This window comes from Dermacentor andersoni, chromosome 1 (assembly GCF_023375885.2).
Source record: "Dermacentor andersoni chromosome 1, qqDerAnde1_hic_scaffold, whole genome shotgun sequence".
NCBI lineage: Eukaryota > Metazoa > Arthropoda > Arachnida > Ixodida > Ixodidae > Dermacentor > Dermacentor andersoni.
This window is the reverse complement of record NC_092814.1, coordinates 50,760,012-50,783,888: the sequence shown is the minus strand read 5'-3', so window position 1 is coordinate 50,783,888 and position 23,877 is coordinate 50,760,012. Positions and strand designations below refer to the sequence as shown.

General features: G+C 42.3%; 3 protein-coding genes across 3 annotated transcripts in view; 2 read left to right on the top strand and 1 right to left on the bottom strand.

Annotated features, from left to right (window-relative positions):
• Positions 1 to 1,593: 1,593 nt before the first annotated feature.
• Slh (sec1 family domain containing Slh) lies at positions 1,594 to 3,780 on the top strand. Its single transcript, XM_050193178.3, has one exon. It carries the CDS (start codon positions 1,788 to 1,790, stop codon positions 3,672 to 3,674), a length of 1,887 nt encoding a protein of 628 aa, XP_050049135.1. The 5' UTR covers positions 1,594 to 1,787; the 3' UTR covers positions 3,675 to 3,780.
• Positions 3,781 to 7,702: 3,922 nt separating this feature from the next.
• LOC126546142 (WD repeat-containing protein 70) lies at positions 7,703 to 10,681 on the bottom strand. The gene has a single exon (XM_050194257.3). It carries the CDS (start codon positions 10,646 to 10,648, stop codon positions 8,852 to 8,854), a length of 1,797 nt encoding a protein of 598 aa, XP_050050214.2. The 5' UTR covers positions 10,649 to 10,681; the 3' UTR covers positions 7,703 to 8,851.
• A 209-nt stretch (positions 10,682 to 10,890) lies between these two features.
• Grx3 (Glutaredoxin 3) overlaps positions 10,891 to 23,877 on the top strand; it is a 37,468-nt gene continuing 24,481 nt past the window's right edge. The window contains exons 1-6 of the mRNA XM_050194261.3: positions 10,891 to 11,113; positions 11,526 to 11,643; positions 12,075 to 12,149; positions 13,551 to 13,664; positions 21,640 to 21,724; positions 21,806 to 21,895. Coding sequence (XP_050050218.2) covers positions 11,052 to 11,113; positions 11,526 to 11,643; positions 12,075 to 12,149; positions 13,551 to 13,664; positions 21,640 to 21,724; positions 21,806 to 21,895 — 544 coding nt within the window. The 5' untranslated portion in view covers positions 10,891 to 11,051. The remainder of the gene's footprint in view (positions 11,114 to 11,525; positions 11,644 to 12,074; positions 12,150 to 13,550; positions 13,665 to 21,639; positions 21,725 to 21,805; positions 21,896 to 23,877) is intronic.

The window sequence follows — 23,877 nt, the reverse complement described above, 5'->3', positions numbered from 1 at the left end:
AGCTGTGCAAGAAAGAAAGAGGAATCATGGCCTCAAGACCTGCAAAAATATGACTAAATTCCACTGCCTCAGTTGGTGAAGTTGATAAACTTGATAAAAGCTTTTACATGGGCAGAATGTGTAGGCTTGTCCAATTATTCTAGTTATTTTGATTCCTCAAATGGAGGCATCTGACAAGGCTCCCTCCACAGCTCCACAGTGATTGATGCAGGTAAACATGAAACTAGTGATACTTCAAACTTCTTCCATTTGTGCAACTGCTGTACTAAAATATGAGCAGACTAGCAATACTTTTAAAGAAGAACAGTTGAGGGAAGTGAGGATGTTCTTTTCCTTGAATATATAAGCTTTTCAATGGTAACACAAAATTATGACTGCTGACACGTGCAGGTTGGTACAGTCCTACATTAGTACGAATTGTGTGAAGCTTGATACATTTCATTGTAGTCTTTAATTCCACCAATAGAGATATGGCATAGAAAACAAGACTATAAAGGAAGTGTCACAGGACAATTTTATAGCCTATTCATAAAAAAATCAAATTTAAGGAAAGGCTCTCATCGTGTGCATTTGTGCACTGATACTTCACCGCAAAAGAAGTGAGTGTGGAGAAAAAGAATTTAAGAAATATTTTAAGAAGTCTCTACCAAACTCCATTTTTAAACAGAGTATTTACAAAAAATTGTGTATGAACAGATATGTTGTCATATTGCCATTAATTAAGGAGCAAGGAAAAATACTAGGGTGTAAGTTCGCGTGACAATGTTTAAGTCTAATAAAAAAATGTATATAAAGGAAAGGCACTTGAGAAATGGGCCTTCACCACTTGACAGCAAATGACAATTTATAGCTTCCGAGCGTGCGGAGAGCATGAGGTGAGGGCCGATCGTGACAAGCTCTGTGGTTACAAAGCCATTACTAAATGATCTACCACATGCCAAACAATGCCTTGAAATGTTCGGTAAGCATATAACTGGCAACCATATAGGGCCTAGGAGAGGAATAAGCTAGAAGACGTTGCCGAAGTCGTAGTTTCCTGCGCACTTTTTATGGCGTTTATGGACTACAAGCCACACAGTATGCCAAGCACGCTAAACACATATACAAAAACACAACATTATCAGTGTAATAGAATTGTTTTTGTAGGTTTGAATAGGCGCGGTAAAAATTAACGCAATTCATGTGATGACTGTAGCATAGCTGGGCCAAAGCCGTATGCTCACAGCACCATACAACCACGTAAGTACACTGTAGTTTCATTAAGCGGCCCTGACTCGCCGTTGTTGCTATGGTGTTAGACTACTACGCACGAGGTCGCGGGATCGAATCCCGGCCGAGGCGGCCGCATTTCAATGGGGGCGAAAACACCTGTGTACTTAGCTTTAGGTGTACGTTAAGAAACCCCAGGTGGTCAAAATTTCCGGAGTCCCTCACTATGGCGTGCCTCATAATCAGATCGTGGTTTTGGCACGTAAAACCATATAATTTAAGCGGCCCTAATACAGCGCTGAGCAAAAGAGGCGTTGCACTGATAAGGTAATGCTCAAAACTTCGGAGCTGGCCGAAGCACCACCAACATCATTCACAGGCAGCGAAAGTGGCGCCGTCCATCGCTTGCTGTTCACGTCAACGTCACAAGAGTTTCGGGAGAGGTTTCCTCCCGCTGTGTGTCGTGTTTGAAAGAGCTGGTAATTTTTTCTCGAACCGGTGAGTTATCGTAGAATGTAAGCTTAGCGTTCACGCCATAAAGAACACCGTCGCGTAGGAGAAACACTGCAGTGTCAGTCATGTCTCTCAACATACGTGAAAAGCAGATCGCTGCGCTGAAGCAGATGCTCAACTTCAACGTTCCTCAACCAAAAGGCTCCTTTTCGGAGCCTGTGTGGAAACTTCTGGTGTACGATCGCTGTGGACAAGACATTATATCGCCTCTTTTGTCAGTGAAAGAGCTACGTGACATGGGCATCACTTTGCACATGCTTCTGCACTCCGACAGAGATCCCATACCGGAGGTGCCTGCAATTTATTTCGTTGCGCCTACTGACGAAAACATTACGCGAATATCGCAGGACTTCCGAAATGAGTTGTATGACCAGTATTACCTGAACTTTGTGTCACCCGTGTCGCGCCAGCACCTTGAAGATCTGGCTTCAGCAGCTCTGCAAGCAAACTCTGTCGCCAACGTCTCGAAAGTGTTCGATCAGTACCTCAACTTTATCACTCTGGAAAATGACCTGTTCTTACTGAAGCACAACGATCGGCATACTGTTTCGTATTACGCCATTAACCGCGGCGACGTGAAGGACACAGAGATCGAGGCAATCATGGACAACATTGTCGACTGTCTATTTTCCGTCTTTGCAACGCTAGGTACCGTGCCCATAATTCGTTGCCCCAAAGGAAACGCGGCTGAAATGGTCGCAGAGAAGCTCGACAAGAGGATGCGTGAGAACCTTCGTGACTCTCGGAATAGCCTGTTTCTGGATTCAGCTCATGGCAGTGGCCAGTTCAGTTTTCAAAGGCCTCTGTTGGTCGTGCTTGATCGAAACATGGACATGGCAACGCCATTGCACCACACTTGGACTTACCAGGCCCTGGCACATGACGTGCTAGGCCTGAGCCTGAACCGTGTTACCTTGGAAGAACCTGTAACGTCATCCCCATCATCTGAGCATGTGGGCGCCAAGCCAAGGAAAAAGACCAAGACATTTGATTTGACTCAGGCAGACAAATTCTGGCAGCAGCACAAAGGAAGCCCCTTTCCCACTGTGGCTGAAGCGGTGCAAGAAGAACTAGAAGCTTACCGTGCACAAGAAGATGAGGTGAAGAAACTGAAGGCAGCCATGGGTTTGGAAGGTGACCGAACAGATGAAGCTATCACGATGCTCTCTGATAACACGGCAAAGTTGACATCAGCCGTCAGCTCACTACCAGAGTTACTTGAGCGCAAGCGGCTCATTGATATGCACACGAGCATAGCAACTGCAATTCTAGAACACATCAAGGCTCGAAAACTTGATTTGTACTTTGAGACTGAAGAAAAATTGCTTGGTAGGCAGGCTTTGGATCGTTCCCTCCTGGACCTGATAAATGATCCAGAAGCAGGCACAGCACAAGACAAGCTGAGGTTAATATTAATAGCATATGTGCTTGGACTAGATGGAGCCCTTGAGTACGAGGACGCCTTGCAACGAGCAGGTTGTGACCTGAGTCCTCTGAGGTTCTTGCGCCGCTGGAAGGACTATACCCGTGTCACAGCTCTGCAACCAGTGGGCTCTTATGGTGGTGGCCCTCGCACTGTGGGCATGTTCTCGAAGTTGATGAGCCAGGGCTCACAGTTTGTAATGGAAGGTGTCAAGAATCTGGTTGTCAAGAAGCACAAACTTCCCATAACACGACTGGTGGATGCTCTAATGGAGTTGAAATCATTGCCCGAAACAGACGACTTCCGGTACTTGGACCCTAAACTTCTTGGACGTGTTGAACCACGTGCCCAAGCACCATTCCAAGAGGCAGTTGTGTTTGTCTTGGGGGGTGGCAATTACATTGAATACCAGAACCTTTTGGACTACACAAAAGGCAAATCCAAAAAGGTTGTTTATGGTTGCACACAGCTCACCAATGCTGCTCAGTTTCTGGAGCAGCTGTCCCAGCTTGGGAATGAAATTAACTAAACCGTGCCTGGTGTCATTTGCAACCACCACATGTTGCAAGTCAGGCCAGGTACAAAACTTGTAGCTCTGGGCACAAAAGGCAAATAAAGCCGCTGGTGTTATGAAATCATGGGAATCCCAGTCACTGATTTTTAAAGGTAGCCTCACTGCTTACAATTACTTTTCCTATTTTTTTTCTTTTCTATTTCCCATGTTTCCTTGTGCGAGTATCATCTTCACTCAAAATACTTGAGTATAAATTGTTGTATAGTGTCCTGGCATTAATCTGAGGAAGTATGTGTATTCTTTGTAAAAACAATGCACATATTTGTGTTTTAATAATATACTGCTGCAAAGTGAGAAAGCCTGTAAGCCAAGGAAAGAAGGCTGTGTCAACCAAAGTCTGCATGAAAGAAGACAAGGTCAACTTACATGGTATATGTACTTATGTGTACTGAAGTTGGGGCATTTCAAAATGATGCAATGTTACATAATTGCATGACATTTTGGCATTGCTTTCTTCGTTCCATTGTTGACCTTAAACTTTTTTTTCAGGACTTTCTATTTCTTTTAATCATATCATTTCTTATTTATTTATTTTTTCATTTGATGTGTATGTATGTTGATGTCGTCTTTTGTGTTAACTTTGTTTTACACGGCTTTCTTTTCGTTTTTTGACCAAGAGGCCAAGTGGGTTGATTTTGCAGATAGTGCAGTCTATGGTTCAGTGTGGTTCATTTCAACTATATTGTCACCAATTACCCCTATAGCATTAATTTTGCCTACTCTGCAACCAACTCTCGCTTCATGTTTTACTGAGACCTATATTTTTATATATTTTGCGATTCGCTATGACATTCCAAAGGCAAAGAAGTTAAAAAGAACCTTGGCTGGACAGACAGTCATATGTAGCCTCTTAACCAGAGGTGAGGTCATTTAATGTATCACTACTTGTTCCTGGGCTAGTTAGGCTAGTTACGGGACGTGAAACAAGGCCAGTGCAGAAAAGAGCGTCGACATGCTTTTTCCTCTCCTGCTTCAGTGTAATGGGACACAAAATAAAGTGAAGATCAGTACAAAAAAGAGTGTGTTGACACTCTTTTCTATTCTGGTCTTACTTCACTTTATTTCAGATCACTTCTGTGAAAGCCCATTACACGTCCCACTATTTTGTGTCCCATTACACCACAGTGAGATCATTTGCAGATGTGATGCACATAAGTTCCCTGAAGCACTTTGTGGCTGCTTGCAGGAAAACAAACAAAATTAAAAACAGGCTAGTAGTTACAACAGTAAATACTTGGCAACTAAAATATTTATATTGGTGTTGTTTAATAACTGGCTAGTTTAAGCTAAACATGTGGAACTGGAGCTATTGTGAGACACATATGGTGAAACTGATTTCAATTGTGAGGCATTACTAAAGACAGAGTACTTCATGTCTTCTGCAAGGAAAAACACGGGGAAGGCGGTAGATGGAAATTCAAGACGATGAGCAAAACGAGAACAAGGTGAAAGCAGGAGCCAACGTTATGACAAGTGGACTTGTCTTCTTTTTGGAACATATGTTGCCTTTTTGGTGGAACATATGTCACCTTGAAGAAGACAAGTCCACTTGTCGAAACATTGGCTCCTGCTTTCACCTTGTTCTCATTTTGCTCATGCCTACTGCAAGCAATACAGTAATTGACTAGGCCTGTGATAATCGATTCTGTATTCGTGCTTTATGCTAGTGTGAAGTCTGGAATCCTATTACACTATGTGAAAGAATGGACAAGTTGCATCACTGCTGCATGCCCATATTCCTCGTATTGTGCTATCCATAGGTATAGGACGTTTTTTACGAAGGTTTCAAAGGCTGTGTACAAGCAATGAAAACTTTCTCTGGGCCCAGTGACACAGGGCTCTTGCGGCTTCCTAGAAGTATGAAGAGCTTCAAGGGGTGGAACAAGACAGTCCCTCTCAGTCTACTGCACTTTGGAACACAATGTCCATAAAGGCACCTCAGTGCAACCTGAAAACAATTCATTAGGTGGTGTGACTGAAACTTTTGACAAAGACTGTGCATATGTCAGTCAACATTGAGCTATGCTGTTAACTAAGCACGATGTTGCAGGATCAAATCCCAGCCATAGCGGCTGCATTTCGATAGGGGCAAAATGCAAAAACACCCTTGGTACTTAGATTTAGGTGCACGTTAAAGAACCCCAGGTGGTCCAAATTTCCAGAGTCCCCCACTACGGTGTGCCTCATAATCAGAAAGTGATTTTCGCGCGTAGAACTCCCATAAAAAAAAGAATGCTGTTAACTGAGCAAGTTTGAGTCTGTAAATTGACCTTGTCCATTCAGGATTTGCATGACTAGTTAAGGGTGCATCATCTTTAGAAACAACTTCATGCATTCAAGTATTATTACTGCTAACAGCTCATCTGCATGTAGACATTTCTAAGGTTTATATATATTCACCCAGGTCATGAAGGTCGCTTATACTTCATACAGTACTACATAAGAGGTTTAAGTATGCAGTTGTCAGATGAATGTTTTCTGCTTTTGCTCATGCAGTAACTTACCACATAGAGCATGAAATGTATAAACAGCAAGATAATGTGCAATAGTGTAAACAAGATCAGATGATCATCCAAACTGGGCTTTATTGAGCTTCAATGCAGTTTTGAGTTGGTGCCCATTTCCGCCAACCTTTTGCAATATAATCAGTGAAGGCCTTGCTCTGTTAATTGCACTAACTGCATTTTGAAAGGGTTACGATAGCAGCATAATGCAAGTTGTGATGATCACTTAACACAGAAAAGTGTAATATGCATTTCTTGAGTTTTGAGTGTTTCATATAATGTGAGGTTCATGGAATAAGAGCTTAAGTTTAATCAGTTGTAGTCTGGAGCAAGAGTCTAGAGACCACGGCTTCAGCAAAAAAAAAATTTAATTCCTTCTAGCACACTTGTGCAATGTGGAAATGTGTCAAGGCATTATGCCTTGACACGTTTCCACATTGGTCGAACAGGCACATGTTGGTTGTACCACTTGATTTCTGCCTGCATGCCTAAGGTGTGAAGAAAAAGAAATAATTTTGCGTCATCAGACTTTTGCTCACAACTGTATATGACTAAAATGTACTTCTAGAATAACAAAGGAAGTACTAAAAAATGTTTCTCGGCAAGTCTTTTGTCATTCTTGTAACATGTCTGGCAACAGTTTAGAACATGTCTGGCAACAGTTTAGGGAAGACTCACAATTCACAAAAACAGCACAATTTCTCATGCACTATTTATGATTTCAGCAGACTTAATTGTTAAAGAGACAATTTATCTCTGCTACACTCTTTTAAGAAGTAGCCTTTGCTAATTTGCTTAGTATCAGGTTATGGTGTTGCTTGTCCAAGTGTCCTCAAAACTATGTGCATGCAGTTTATATGGCTTCACGATTATTGCGGTTGTTAGAATTCACTACATTTTTCTACACTGGGACTAAAAGCCTAAACTAAAAATATACCCCGAGCCTTTGAAAGCAGAGCACTTAAATTTGTGCCTAGGTATTAATGCATGGCTACGCATTTGCAGAAACATCTGCACTGAAGGAGAGTTGCAACTGAGGCTGGTTGGTACAGCATTCTTGGAAATGGAACAGCACAAAAACACAGGACACAGAAGGTGCTGCACACACAGCTATGTGTGTCCCCTTACCGTGTCCTGTGTTCTTGCACTGCTCCATTTCCAACATGCTGCACTGTGTCGTTAAATTTGTTAATTGCTAAACATGAGAAAAATTTATTGCTTATACTGGCTGTACTGATTGTCATAAAAAAGGGCCAGCAACACCCGTTCACAAATGCTGGCTTCAGATGCCAGCACATTCAAGTAGGGTAAATTGCTGCAAACTTCAGCAAGGCAACATTTACTTGCACTATAACCATCGGCACCTATTTCCCAAAGAAATCACTTCTTTGTGCCTGTGGCATTTCTCCTCATACTGGGTTTCATTTGTACAGGGGCTAGTCCATAGTAGTACATGCAATAATCAAGATGCTCAACCAGTTGTGTAACTAGGTCCTTTATTGCATTTTTTTACATTGTTCCTGTTCCTCTAAATGTATGTTACTCATATGAGCAAAAAAATGTGCATATGGTGGCTGTAATTTTCATATGGACCTGGGTGTGAATGCTTCCACAAAATGTACAGACTGAAACACTAGGAAAAAAAGACATGGGTGATGCAGAGTCCCTTCAATGAGGGAGTGTTGCCAAGGCTCTGGGCAGTTCTTATGAAACCTTTCTACTTTCACTTCCAAATATCACAAGTCATGTGTGTGTTTTATGTTGCACAAGTGTGTTAACTTAGCACTGCCATATGTGACTATGTGGTGTTCATATTTACAGTTCACCATTTCCCATACATCAGCAGCCATTACCTGAAGCGAAAATAGTACTATATACAGAAAAATGAGCCAAGAGCCACTGGAGGACTACAGTGGACTATCAACCGTACATACAGGAAAAATAGGCACCAGAAAACATGCACGCACTCCACAACAAAGCCCAGCTCCACTGTGTAGTGCATAAATACAGCAGTTGGATTCTAGACAAAGCAGTGGACATTACATTCCAACTACAAACTGCTAGGATGCTATATCACACACAAACATAGATCTAGGGCATGACTTGTGTATTGAAGTGTTTTCTTTAAAAGACTTGCCAAGCTTCACCATGCTGATGTTTTTGACATTCAGGACAAATTTTCCAGTTCTACAATGCACAAGGTAAGATGAAGTGACTGCGTGCTGTATTTAACCAAGATGACGAGAAAAAAAACACGAAATTTATTTTAAGAGCAACAATGCAATCCATTTGTGCTTGAATATTCCCCTCAAGTTGTGCAGACAAACTCATGACTTTATGGTATGTTTACAACATGAAGGTATGAGTACACACCTTGATGCTGGAAAATGTTGCAGTTAGTATGTCATCAAATGAGGTTACACTTTAGAGTGCTCAAATGTTATACAAATATACAAGAGTATATTGAGCATGATGCATTACTGAAAAGTTCAATGTTTTCATGTTTAACAGCATCTGGTGTCTTACACAATGCTTTTAAAATCGCTGATACAGAACAGGCTACAGAAACGGCCCTTTTCTGTCAATGTTCAAACTAAGGCTTGGCACACAGTTAAGGTCCAGAAAGAACTACACTTGCTTTGTCTTCTTGGCAGGTGTTGGTTCTTCACTCTCTTGGAAGACTGGCTTGGGCTGTGTTGTAGCATAAGCAGGGGTTACCCAGTAAGGGTTCTCAGCTGCTTCCTTGGCATACTTAAGAATAGCCTCACGCGGGTCCACATTGTCATCAACACGCTTTGTGGTGCCCAGGTTGCGCACAATATAGGAAGAGAGTGTGTTTCCTGCTGAAGCAATGCGGCCTCCTTGGCCAGGGCCTGTCACAGGAAGATCAGGCCTTTGAGACAATACGGGATCCTTGCGTGCTTTCTCCAACCGCTTGCGCGTACTCCGCGGCCGCTCTTCTCGGAACAGTGGCAGCGCATGCGGCGTGAGCACTTGCGCTTGGGTGAGTCCCTGCGGCGCAGCTTTGGCCCGAGCAGCTTTGGACACACACAACAGCGCGCCATGGTGGCTGTGCGCTGTATCGTACAGCAAGCGCACTTCACCGCATGCCAGCCCAGCGAGGAGTTGGTTAAGCCGAGCGTGCCAGATGACTCTAGCCACTGGAGCCGGCAGTCGAAGTCTCAACACTTCCTGCAACGTGTCGCGCTCAAAAAACACCAGCTGACCATCGCCAGAGCTCTTCGAGGTGGCTGTGTAGATGACCCGGTCGTCTGGGCTGAAGCCGCAGTCCGTGGCAGGGTACAAGTTGTCGAGGCCTGCAAACGTATGTAAAGCCGATGGCCGCATTGCGCGGAGGTCCCACAGCTTCATCGTGTCATCGCAAGATCGCGTGGCAAGTTGGCGGCCGTCCTGGGCAAATGCTACGCAAGTTACCTCGATGCCCCGCCGGTGCGCCTCGCGCACCGTGTGACTCGGGTGCACTAAGGTGCGTCGTTGGTCCCAAAATTGGAGCGAGCCATCCTGGCAGCCAGCGACCATGAGCTGGCCGTCCCTGCTGAAGCGGCAGGTAGACGGAATTGCTCGGAGGCCGCCCTGTTGCTTGGTCTTCACCAACGCTTTGTGGCTATTGGGTTTATCCACATTCCACAATCGCAGTGTGCCGTCGTTGGCACAAGTGAGGAAGTCTTCGCGGCTGCGCGGGTGCCAGCAGCCGTAATTTAGCATCGCCACATGCCCTTTGGTTCGGGCCATGTCAGTTATATACTGGTCTCCCTTAATGCACTCCATCACCTCGAACCCGTCCCTATCTAGCACTTTGGCCTGGGCGTTTCCGGACACCACGAGGAACGAGTCACCCGTACAGCTGTACTCCAGATTTCGAATCTGGTGACAATCGCAAGGACGAAGCGAACGGAACGGCTGCAGGGATGAATCCATGCCGGCGAAATCGAACAAAGTGATATCGAAGTCATAACCGCCAGTGACAAGACGTGCTCCATTAGGATCCAGTGCCAACGCAGATACAATTTTTGTGCCATGCTGTAAAGTAATGTCTTCTTTCACTGGAATTGCCCGATATGCAGCAGTACGTCCACTTTCCTCGTCATCGACGTCTTCTGAGCTAGATCCGTCATCTTTTGCCTGCGCTGACAGAGAAATCGGAGGCCCTACAAGCTCGTCTTCGCTGCCTTCTTCACTCGGTTCACCGTCGGGCGCAGGATCATTTTCTCTTTGAGCCTTGTCTTCAGCGCTTCTTTCAGGGCGGCTGGTGCATGGTTTTGGGTCTTCCGTGAGTTTCACATCTTTGCTTCTACTTATAGCCGTTTTTCTTGCTTCCTCGAAAATGGCATTTAAGTCAAATACGCGAGCTTTCTTGCTTGAGTTGGGAAGAGGATCGCATCCACCTTCACTAGAAGCGGACATTTTGAAATTAAATCAATTGCTAGCTTTTGGCTTGGATCGATGCGTGAAGGATTCGTCCGTTTCTTTTTCGCTAATAAAAATAATGTTTTAAGAATTTGGCTTTGCTAAATAATTGTCTTTAAAAAAACTATTGGCACAGATAATACTGCTTTTATTGCAGCTTTATTTGATGTGTTTTTTTTTACAAGAAAGGCCACAAAAACACAAATCAAGCCAGTCAAGTGCCAAACCATAGCCACACCATAGGCCACACTGCCGATCCAGCCCAAGTCGTAGGGAGGTTTGTGTGCATGGATGCGTGTATGAAAGCAGTGAAAGCACGGCTACAAATATTGGTGGTGGCGTGACATCTGAAAGACTTTTTTTTTCTCTTCTGTGGCTGCACACAACGAGTTTAAGGACCATGTCCGATAGCAGTGTGATATCAAATGCTAAAGAGCTTCAGGATGCGATTTCCGCTGCAAAGTATGTAGTCTCAACGTTCGGCCTTTGTTTTAAATAACTTTGTGGTTTTTGCAATAAATGGTTTCACATTTATTCTGTTCTTTTGCCAATAACACAATCCTATCGAATCGATTTCTGCTTAGCGACGTGTGCTTAACGTTTTACGGGCCATAATGTTAGAGGTCGTTATTCCATTTTCTGCTGTTAAAAAGGCATTTACAATAGTGAAGATGTTGCTTCTGGTGCATGGTGGTTGGCTTTTCGATTGTATGCCGTTTACACTGTCTCCAAGTAAGCCTGTCGTGGTTATTGCCCAATTAAGCTCTAAATATAGTGTTGTAACGATTCTCACATTTTTGCCTTGCAGATTTCAATAAAGCATTTTATTATCTGTGCTCTGCATTGAGAACTTCATGTCTATGACCTTTTTTAGGGAAAAGCTGCTTGCCCTGTACTTCCATGCGAGCTGGTCGCCTCAGTGTAAGCAGGTGGATGACTTATTGCCCGACCTTGTCAAAGACGAAGATCTAAAGCGGACAAGCTTCTGCAAGGTGAGGGTTTAATTTCCGAAGATAGTTTTATGTGGCTATGCTCACACACACACTCTTGTTGGAAATTAGCGCTGTGTGTGTCTCGTTCTTCATCTGTGTCCGTCTACTATTTGCACTACATCGAAAATCCTTCATGATGACTTCTGGTAACCCAAATCTGTACTCGGAAATCCACATCTGTAGTCAACCACAAATGTTTACAGACGACGGGATCACAGAAAACATTCAATTTCCGAGCAGCCTGTAACAGTCGGTAAGTCTGAACATTACAATGTTGTTCACATGTATTGGTAAAAGCTGTAAATGCGAATACTAGGCTGCATTGTGAGGCTGTGCAGGAATTCACCCTTATCTCAGATTCTGTGTTCCGTAAAATTTTGTGATAGACTGTACATTATAGGAAAGAAGAGTTTGTATTGATTTCTGTGCAGGTTGATGCTGATCAAGTAAAAGACGTGAGCCTGAAGTATAAAGTCACCTCAGTGCCAACGTTCGTCATCCTTCTGGTAGGTTAAAGTGGAAATACTGCTTAACCTAAAGAGAGGCCACATTATCTTGTGGCACTTTTGCTTAATCCAGTGAATACTCTTTATAAATTTTTGTTCATGAATTGTCACATCACTTGCTGGATAACTTTATGCCCAACAGTGTATAGAATTAAAAAGGTGTTAAAGCATTGCATAAGAGGCAGGGAGAGCCCTACATACAGATGTTAACTGTAATATGCAGATGCGTGTAATTACAATCTTTCAGCTCTAATACTGAGCTGTGTGCTGCAAGAAAAAATTTCATCTGATACAAGTGTAATATGGTTGCCATGATGACAGTTAAAAATACTTAAATTCACTGATGTATCAGCACCACTTCATTCAAGCAAAACAGTGGTTATCACTACAGCATCTGTCAAAATTCTGGTCACCGATTCTCCAATTGTCGTTGTTGCTTAGCTCTTATGCTGCTTACGGAAGCCAGTTTCTCACAGTTTTTGCTAATGTTGTTAGGAGATTGAAATAATGAATGTTATTTCAAGTACGCAAGTACATTATTATGGGGATTGAATGCAATGTTGAACTGAGCCATTTGTTGTAGGCCATCATTGGGACACTCCGTGCTGCTTATGTTTTCTTGTTTTGAGACAGTCATAAGCTTGTGGTATGGCACTCAAACCTTGATTTGGATGAGTTGGTTCATACTTGGTTCAAACGCAACGCAAATGGAACAAAGACGCGAGATACAGAAACAGTGCTTGGGATGCATCTCTTGTCTTTGTCCCAGCGGCACTGCATTTTAACCGAGCATGCTTAGGCACATTGAACACTTGTTGCAAAGTGAAGAATCATTTATATTTTTACATTTACGACTGTTTATGTTCAATGTCTGAAAGTGACGGGACTAGTTTAATACGAAAACCTGCAAATAAGTTCTCCTGCACTGCAAGAATGTCATACAACGATGGTGCAACCTGTACTTACTGTAGGTAAATGTTAGGTGCAATGTAGAGTCTGCTGGAACATGTTCAGCTTCTGGAGACAGCTGGATATCGAGAATGGATTCCATTGTAGTCCCTCCATTGACACTTAATGCCATATAGGTTGCACTCTTTCTTCTTGCCTAGTGCTGGCGCGAGCTGGTTCTGGTGAGCAGTGCATGCATTGGCAAAAGCCGAATATGTGAGAAGCTATGCTGCACCTAACAACTGCAACGAGGACAGGCTGCGCCGCCATTGTGCATGAAATTTTGCCTTGCAGGAAAGCTGCCTCTTGTAGGTTTTGTATTTAGTCTATTCAAAATATGCATTGACAAAGTGGCAAAATGAAAACGGGTGAGATGTACATATCCAAATCATTGTAAAGTGAAGACGATTCGGGCTCATGGTTGCTTCTGATGCAAATCCACAATTGCTGCAGAATGGACAGGCTGTTGACAGAGTAGAAGGCTTGAACATAATGGAACTTGTGCGCAAGTTGAAGTCGCTACAATCTCGGGTGGAGATGCCACCACTTGTGGCTGGTGAGAAGCGGGTGAGTGGACCTACGCATTGCTCTAAAGTACAGATGTTAAAGGGCAGTTGCAGTTGTCCAACTATTCTCATTTATCATTGTAACTGAAAGCAGAATGGCCATTATGGTTAAACAGGCAAAAAAAAAAGAAAACTGGTCTCTCTGCACATGTTTCAACCCAAAAATTTCAACTTGAAATCGCTGCCTCTAAACCTCTCCTCTCTTACCAACATTGACTGCCATTTTGGAATGGCTTGTGTGATGTCAGGAATTGCATGGCCACTGCTATGTTATCTGCTCTGAGACATTCCAAAACCATGTGTGTGCCTTGCTGATATGGTGCATGCCCACCAACTGTGCGAGTGCTCCAGCAGAGACCACTGTGCGCAATGTCTTCCTCTGTAAATGAGTAACCGCTCCTGGATTCTTTATCCAGTACATTGCACCCGCAAATCTTCTGTGCTAGAGGTTCTGTGTTCAAATCCTGCCATTGTAAGTTTTAGTAATGTTTATTTAATTATTTATAACGCTGTACTTGAAAATGATCTGTTTGCCAAGTCACAAAGCCGTTTAAAGCCAGAAAGACGAAGCTTAGACAAATCCATGTATTAACCATCATTCCCATGCTGGCTGAACTGCCCTGCTTGCAGTTCCCGTAGGCACTAACACCGCAGTTCCCTCTAGTAATCGTATGAAACTCTATGTTTCCGACACTTGTATTACACGGAAACATGACTTTTGAGAATGTTTTCTGTTACCCGCCATGGTTGCTTAGTGGCTATGATGTTGCGCTGCTAAGCAGAAGGTTGTGGGATCAAATCCAGGCCACAGTGGCTGCATTTCGATTGGGATGAAATGCGAAAACACCCGTGTGCTTAGATTTGGGTGCACATTAAAATACCCCAGGTGGTATAAGTTTCCACTACGGCGTGCCTCGTAGTCATATCATGGTTTTGGCGTGTAAAACCCCATAATTTAACTTAATTTTCATTTTCTAATACTCTCAGGGAACTGGCGCTGGAGGTGGGATTTGGACACAGAATGCACTTCATTTCAGCTCCCGTTAGGGTTGCAAGTCTGCTGTATGGTTTAGCTGGATATGAAAAAATTCAAATACAAATCTTCTACTGTACTGAAGGTGCCCAAATTTTGTCAGCTTGCTGTGGGATGCAATGTATCATTCAAGCTAAAAAATTTGGTGTGGTGGTCCCTTTAAGCAGAAAACAATATAAAAAAAAGATTTGAATAAGTGCTTTTGTTTGACTCTTCTATGCTACAATGCATTACTGCTGCTGATATTACAATTGAGGAAGCCTTGGTGATTGCTGGTTACCCATCACTTGTGTTGCCTGGACATAGCTAGTGTTACACAGGCATTTGGGAGTTGTACTAATTTCAACTGAGTACATTCATAACATGGGACTTGATGCTCCTAGAAGCTCACAGAATATTTACTGAAAATGTTCCTGTCCATAAATTCCCCCCTTGCGTTTAATGTATGCAGGACGCTACTATGTTGCCTTGTGTCCTAACATGAACAAAAGCATGACAGCAATTCTTGTGAGGAACAAATTTTTGTGGTTTTTTGAATATTGTACAAATAGCAATGAACTTGTCCTATGAACAATTTGGGAGACCTATTTTTCCAGTAGTGCACTCCTCTAAATGCATGGCTATCTCGAGTCTATGTCCTCAAAGCATTCCAGAATTTCTGTATGAAATGAAATTATGAAAAAAGCAAACCTGCAAGTCTTCATTCACAGTAGTGTTGGTTTAATGCACACAAATAATTTCTGCTAGTATTGTTAGCAACTATGTACGACTGATTTCAAGGATGACATGACTCATGCAATGTCAAGCTCTGCACTGCTGCAAGATAAATAAACAAAGCAATTTTAAAATAGAAAGAAAGTGAAACATTTCTTAGCAGTCTCTCTCTTCTTTAATTAGGCCTTCAGCTTTGACGTAAGTGCACTTATAGTAAAATCCCTGTTTTATGTTTGTCTTATCTGATTTTCATGTACAAATCAAGAACTATGCAGTTAAATTAAAATGCAATTCTTCCGTTGATGCACACCTTAAACATGTCACAGCTATGAGGTATAGTATTGTTCCACAATTGAGGATTTTCATCATCCTCAATAGTAAAATGATTGCCTTGACATTTCCTTCTTGGTGGTATGCTTTCAGTAACGCTTAATGTTAGTTGCATTGTCGGCAGGAACATTACATGAGCTGCAGTGAAAGGAAGTTGTAATCTGAAAAGATGATTGTTATTGTAGACCTGACTTGGTAGCTCAGTAGCTCTGGTGTTGTGCTGCTGAACTTGAGGCTGCAGGCTTGATCCCAGCGGCGGTGGCCGCATTTTGATGGGTGCGAAAGTCCCCACGCTTCAGTGTGCCTCATAATCGAATCGTGGTTTATCACTTATAATCTATGGGTTTAGTCAGTTTCTGATGGGTGCTCAATGTGAAAACGATGTTCTCAAGAAAAAATTGGAGGGTTTTGCCATTCCACTAATGCGCATGACCGCATACTTGCCATCGTCTGCTTTCCTTGCAATGCGATAATACACTTGCCTGCAGAGCAGTGCAGCACCCTTAGCCCTTAGTGTGGCGTGCTTCATCATGGTGCTCCGCTGCCCTAGCCTCACAACTACTCTTAGCATTTTGCAACAGATCGACAGTATCATTTTAGATAGATAATAGGTGTTGATAGCAATGGGCAGATGCGACCTAATATGCCTCTGGCAGTTTATTATTGCTCCACGAAGAAAGTGTACAACAGAAAACATGGACATATGTGCATTGCTGAAATGACCATACTCTGTCTCTTCTTTCTCTAAACCGTCGCATGTTAGCCCCACCAGCTTGACCTTCGTCCTGTGACCTTTCTTGAGTCCTTTGGGTACTTAAATATGTACATATACACGCACACATGCTTGTTTCACGTGGAGGTGAACCCAGTAAAAAGCAGTTCCTTGAACCGCTCGTTATAAAACAGGACGCATTAGTGATTGCATTGGCTTGGCACATTGTCCACTTATTTTCTGGTATTTCCCAGCACTTTACTCTCTCACCTGAGAAAGATAGTGGCATCTCCCTGGATGCCTTGAGCGCAAGAGAAATATTTTTTGTGTACTGCTGTTCTGGAGATTTCACATAACATTACTTTTCGCATCGGTAGGGCGACTAGCTCTTATAAATAAAACTTCACTTTCAGCACACAAACGTGCACCTAAAGATATGCAGGATTTTTTTAAGAGTCTAGAAAAGAAAGTTGCAAAGTCATGACCTTATCAAGGTGCCTGCAATGTAGTTATTGCAGTGCTTTAAGAGTGGTCCAGAGCTTCTACATTTGCTATCTTCCTCCTTTCACCCAGACATTTATGTAGCCAAAAAGCGTGGCCACTGTTTTCTATATGCCTTATTCTTTGGCTACTATGTGTGTTGGGCTATTTAGCCCCGAGCCGTTGAGTTGGAGTGTGTGCGAATTTTACAGCATACAGGTACAACACCTGCTTTCTTTTTTTTTTTCATTTCTAAACAAGTTTTCAAGAAATGATCTGTGGCACATAGTGGAGTGCTGTCTTTACATGTGAATTACATAATGCATCGGTGTAAAATTTCATAATTAAAGCTACAAAGTAATTTTTTCATAAATTACTTTAAGACACATTTTGCAATTTAGATTCAAGATGGGTAGGGCTGATGTCATTTTCATATAGCAGAAATTCTGAGACTGGCACTAGTTTCAAGATGTGATCACCAAAAGTGTGGCAAAATGCACGTTGTATTATTGTGGGTAGAAAAATCAAATTTTAAAATTAATTTTTAGATTTGGATTGCAAAATAATGCTGCATTTTATTTTCATGTTTAAAAATCTGTCCAACCAGAAGACTGCCAATAATGATTCTATTTATGGCATGGTAGCTGTGTGGGCATCAGTTTTTCATTCATGCTCGAGCGTCTGATGAAACTTCCAACCCAAGTTTGCTCACAACCTATGCACAAGGATGCGTAGAGTGCAGGTATTTAGGCAATATTTTAATCTGCTGCAATCTTGGTCGTGTGCACCTTAGTAAACTACTGATCGATGTTCTCAATAATAATAGTTTGGTTAAGTTCTCTAAGATATAAAAACCATAAAATATGTTTTAGTATATGTGCAATCTATTGTGTATTATGAGCAATGTAGGTTGCTTTATGGCAATCTTCTAGGCTTGGTATGAATCCCAAATCTTGTACAAAAGACCATGCTTTTCCCAATTCCAGGAGACACAGAAAAATAACCTGATAAGATATTGAGAAAATGAAAACATATCAGAAATAGGAGATGAAATTCAATGTTGGGCATACATATTATTGTCTTGATTAGTAATAGAAATATACCTCTGAGGAGCATCTTCCCTAAGTAGAATGTCAGCATACTTCAAAACACATTTTTGGGGACGGATATCTTCCAACTAGTGCAAGTCCTAGGAATTCTAGTAAATGGGCATGTCTTGAGCAGGGGCTGGTGGAAGTGTATTTTGAGTGTGGGGGCAATGGCTGGGGGGGGGGGGGGGGGGACAGTGCCCCCTTGCAATGGAACCTGCGGGTGCACCTGCCCCTACTGCCTCCCCGGTTCCAGAGGCACTGGCCTTGAGATTTGATTGGCTTCAGTGACATAAGTGAAACACATGCCCTCAAGTAATTAATTAGACTAATGAGTTTCATTGTGTTATTTAATTGCATATTGTGTCCTGTGCAAGTAATGTCACTCACTTGGAGTTATCCAGCTAGAGAGGCAAATTGCACTCTCTGCTATAAGTGATTTCATAGAAATTTGTTACATATATCCTCTATCAAGGAATGCAATCTGTTGATTTTATTCTTACAGTAAGAGGCTGCAAAAATGTATGCTCAGATGGTTTCAGACATGCATTTATGAACAAATGAAACGCAAAAAAGAAATTACTAAGTAGAACACCTTTCCTAAGTAACTCAAGAGCACCATCTCGCACTGCTACTTATACAGTCGCCGAAGGTTGCAGGGTGTCTACCAACCGGGAAAACCGGGAAGTCTCAGTGATTTTTCATAGTCTGGAAATACTCAGGGAATTTCTGCTAATATCAGGGAAAAATAGCTGTGATTTTATTGAAAAGGAATGAAAGTTGCGCGAATGCTGGCTCGAGCAACAGAGGAATCATAACGATTCGTCTTTGACGCCGTGTCGTCGGCTGGAGGAGTTCCCAGTGTACAGTCAACGACCGATTTTCCGGACACGCGATTTTTGGGACATGCCCAATAATTCGGGTGGCTTCGCGGTACCACCACGTACCGCATAGAGTCGGTGTAAAGGAATGTCTGAAATTTCGGACACAAGCACTCTTCATCGTCTGATTTTCTGAACACTTTTGCAGGTTCGAAATGGCATTAATCAAAGCCACCACCACCGTCATTATTTTGATTACTTTGTCGCCTCGAAACGGTGCTCCCGCACGCAGATCCGCTGTCAGCTGTAGCCACCACTGCGGCAACGCTAGGCCGAGCTGCTTTTGATGTTCGCTATTGAGCTTCTTGCCATTAGGCGCTGTGTTTGTCATTGAAAGAATTCGCCACTGTCAGCAATGGCACCGACTCTGCCTTTGTAATCGTCGCAATTGGCTTCAAAGCTCTGAAAGCACGGCGCATTGTATAATGCCGGTTCCCGAAAGTTAGCTTCGCCTCAGTACAACAATGTTACGCGGCAAAAGATACACGAAGTGTTGCTGTGAAGCTTAACTCTTTCCATGTTTTGCACGGAAAATAGGTGTTTTGCAGGTTACGCCAGATATTTTTTTCTGAAGGAAATACTGCACTCAATATTTAATGGAATACATAAACAAAAGCAGAATGAATGCACTTTTCATGCATAAAAACTTTATTAACGAGATATACGTCATAAAAGTGATATAAATTGCCAAAGTCACGATTGTGGGATAAAATTGAACAAAGTTTGTAAAGGCATGCTTGTATCTACTAAGAAAAAAATGTAATTATGAGATATACAGAATGTATTGCCATCCAATAAGCACTATATCCCCAAAAAATAAAAAAAATCATTCTATAGGTTTGCCACTAGAAAAATTTAAGTGCAAGCACTACAGTTTGGCGTGCCAGGCTGCGGCCGCTGATATTCCGGGCTGGCTTGCGTCGTCATCAATCATCCAGACACATGACTTCGAGAATTATTCAAGGCATCAACTGTTATTTGCATGATCTGTTGCTTGGATTGATGGATTGAAGTTTAGGGAAATAATAAAACACAAACGCAATGTCTGTGTATTTTTTTGTTTTACTTCGCATCGAAGCAAGAGGGATGTACTTCCGCTTTGTCTACTTGTTCCCACGGTCGTGCAGTCACGTGTGCAGGTACCGAAACTATGCCATTTTCTACTGTGTTCCAGTGCGAGATCATGCTCAGTGATCCACTTGTGTCTGCCTCAGTATTCGGGTAGCACTGAATTATACCGATAGTCATGTCTCCTTGTGCACAGCACGCAAAATCGCGCGCTGCGTGAAACAAGACAGTCACAACAGCTCGCGCGTGATGCCATCAGTAAAAGTGCGCAGCGCCAAAAAAAAAAAGAAAAGGAAGGCGAGGCCTGTGACGTATGCGTCACACGATCCTCGAGGTTCAATCATGGGTTCGTGGCACTGAACTATCTCTATCTCGGCTATTAATGAGCCAATTTGAAAAGTTTTTGCGGCAAAACGCTCCCTAGAGGACACATAACAGCTTCCAGCATATAACCAAAATTTTCTATGGGGCCTGGTGAGGGGCCCTCTAACAAGCGGGGGAAGAGGCAATTGTCACGGGACACAGTATGTATTCCTTAATTATACACGTGTGCACCCGCCGTCTCCTATCACCTTCAGAGCTTTTTTGGACATGCCTGTGGCGATTTGAGCCCTTAAGGGCAGTAAAAAACATGCATTAATTTTTTTTTCTTTTTTTGACATTGTCTGTGCAACTGACCAAAAGGATGCTTCAAATGGTCTATGGGGTGAACGCGCGGCGGAAGGAGGACGAAAACAGAAAGGACTGACACACTGAGGAATGAATGAGAAAAGAAGTGTGCCGCCGCTTCTTTGAAGGAGGTTGAGCTCAAAAAACAAAGTGTTGGATGATGCCGAGATGCTGGTGTCCCTCATCCAAACCAAAATAAACTTTTTAAAGCCGTGAAATGCAACACTGAGGCATCGTGCATGGGCTGAGAGTATGTCGGGACATTCGAGGTTAACTTTCCAGCTGCAGAGAGAGAATTGCATTTGTGACAAAAGTTTCATCCTAATAACAATGAGCTTGCTCCCAGTTGGTAGAAATTACTTGTATTCAAAAATATTTGCTCCTGTATGCATCTCTTGTTATTTGTATTTGAATATATTCGACTCGATTTGCAATAGGCTTTACCTTTTTTTTTTTTCGTATTTGCAATGGGCTTTGCCACTTTTTTGAAAATATTTTATTCACTATGCATTTTACTAACACCTCCCTTCTGTTTTCTCTCTAATGATATAAACACTGCTCTTCACTATTGAAACTGGATGAAGTCGTATTTTTTTGGGGTAATTTTTAACATGCTTACTAGAGAGTGACAGCATCGGGCAACACGGTGTCAGCCTGTCTTGATATAAAACAGAGTTCTGTGTCACTTAGCGAATTTTGCAAAGGCACTTAGGGAAAACCTGGAAAATTCAGGGGATTTGGAGATGTCAGCTTATTAGACACCATTGGTTGTATAAGCCTCACACTAAGCACACAAGGTGAAATCATGCTGTTAATACACATATTGGTGAGGGTCAAAACAAAAGAACACATTCTCATTACCCCTTAATTGTTTGTAGTATTTCAGTTGTCCATCACTGTACATTGTGCTTCCATTCTAGCATTCACACTCTGTCTTGAAATTTGTGTGTTTCAAATTTGAAAAACAAGTTCTGTTCATGGCTCGTGACATCAATTTACAGGAGCTTATGCAGAAGCTGCAGGCCATCACGGCACAGGCTCCTTGTGTGCTCTTCATGGAGGGGAATGCAAATGCACCTGCTGAAGGTACTATGATGTACTGCCAACTGTGGCCAAGAACACCTAGTAGTATTTAGTAGTACTTATTATGACATCTTGTTTGTGCAGGTGACAGTTCACAAGCTGTAGCTTTGCTGAAGAAAGCTGGCCTTGAGTTCCAACATTTTGATGTGACTACAGACTCAGCATTGCAGCAGCGTAAGGCACCATTTTGTTGTAGTTTTTCTAGAAAGTAGGCAGAGCCTGTATTTAGCTTTTTTATGTAATTGGGAGGGGGGGCATGTTCTTAAGCATGCAGCATTGAATACAGGAAAATTGAATAATTAGTATAGAATAATTAGAAAACTGTGGACAGTAGTATGGTGGGGTATTCACATAAATGCTCAGAACAACACAGAATATATATATACCGTATTTACCCGCATAATGATCGCGCTTGCGCAATGATCGCACCCCTGAATTTTGTAGTCAAAATTAGATTTTTTAAAATTTTCCGCGTAATGATCACACTCCGAACTTGCCGCAGCGATATGCCGTGTGCCAAGTCTAGCTAATAATGATTGCGCTTACCATCTGTCAAACGACTCTTCAAGACAAACCAAGCTGTCTGCACGCACCAAACATTTGTAAGCAGATGCCCCATTTCATTCCCTTCATCACTTTTCCGCACTTCCATGACAAAAAAAAAGCTACAATCAAATTGCTACAATCTCCGAGACGTCTCACTTCCGAAACTTTTGTCGTGATGTTTAACAACTTTATTGCAGAGAGTGAGTGATGAATGTCCAAAGTAAGAAACAAACAAAACAAGTTGCAATTTCACATCGATTGTAATAGCAAATTAAGCAAGATAAGCGCAGCAGCAGCAACGAGCGAATTGACCTTCGTGCTGTCTCTCACTTCAGCGCGAACTAACAACAAAAGCACAGCACATACAGAGCTACCACCACTAGGCGCACTTTGTCCACATTGCAGATTGCTTTCAAGGTAGGGCGCATGTGTGGCCGTGCCGTTAACAGCAGCCACCGAAGTACAACCGGTGGCTCTCTCACCTCCTCCTCGCACCTTGCACGCAAAAGACAGCATGCTTTGGCCCCGCTTTCCTCCCTCCCTCACACGCAAGATATTGAGCCGCGATCGTCGACTGACCCTCGCAAGTCAGTTGCCAACCCGTGTCGACGCGGCAAAAGTCCGTTTTATACGCGCGATTTTGACACAAATTGCCGCTAATTTCATCCACTGTAGCGCAGTCTGTTAAAAGTGAATTTCGCTGCATAAATAAAAGAAACAGATGAAACTAAGGCTGAAATATGACCCATTATATTCGAAAGTAATTTGTATGCGGGTCCGTTGTAACAAGCGTAGACTGCATATATATATATATATATATATATATATATATAGATATATATATATATCTATGGGCATGTTCAGATAAGAACGGTAATCGAGGTCCCATGACCATTTTTTGTTTTTAATGAAATTTTTATATCTGATGGGCAAATGTGTCCACACAAAGGAATGAACCTTAGTTTTGCAAGGAACTTCGTAGTTTTCTCGGAAAAAAATTGTATGTCACAAGCGATGGAGAACGTCGTTTTTGCCACTTCGCAAAGTTGCAAGTTTGGAGCCTCACTGCATGCACAATAATTTTTTTCCGCACATAAGTACTTTTTCGTTACCCCTTTGCAGAATGAATAAAAAAACTTTTTCTTGCTGTGTAAATCTTCTAAATAAAAAATTGCAAACTTCGCTTCCGGAGCTATGCGGTGCAAAAAAGGCACTTTTCAGGGCAGCCTCAGGGCAAGATGCGTAAAGATCTCCACACTGAATCTTTTTCTCAGTATTTTCCAGCTACTTTTACTCACTTTAGGCAAGTTTTGTAGTTCTTCACTTGACAGATATTTTTCAATATGGCCTCAAATTTGGCCGAAGTTCAAGAACATCAAAAAAGTGACAATTTTGCCTTGGATTTTAAAAAGAACATCATCATCATTGAATTTCATTGAAATTTGCCTGAATAATCCTCAATACTCGATAATAGGCTACCAAAAAAGTGTTGCATTATATTGTTTTAAAGTATGAAAATGAATACAAAACTGAGTTCATGATTTCAATCCCTACGATTGCTCAGTATTTTCTCTTAGGATGCTCTATCGTGAGAAGCTGGATTTAGTATT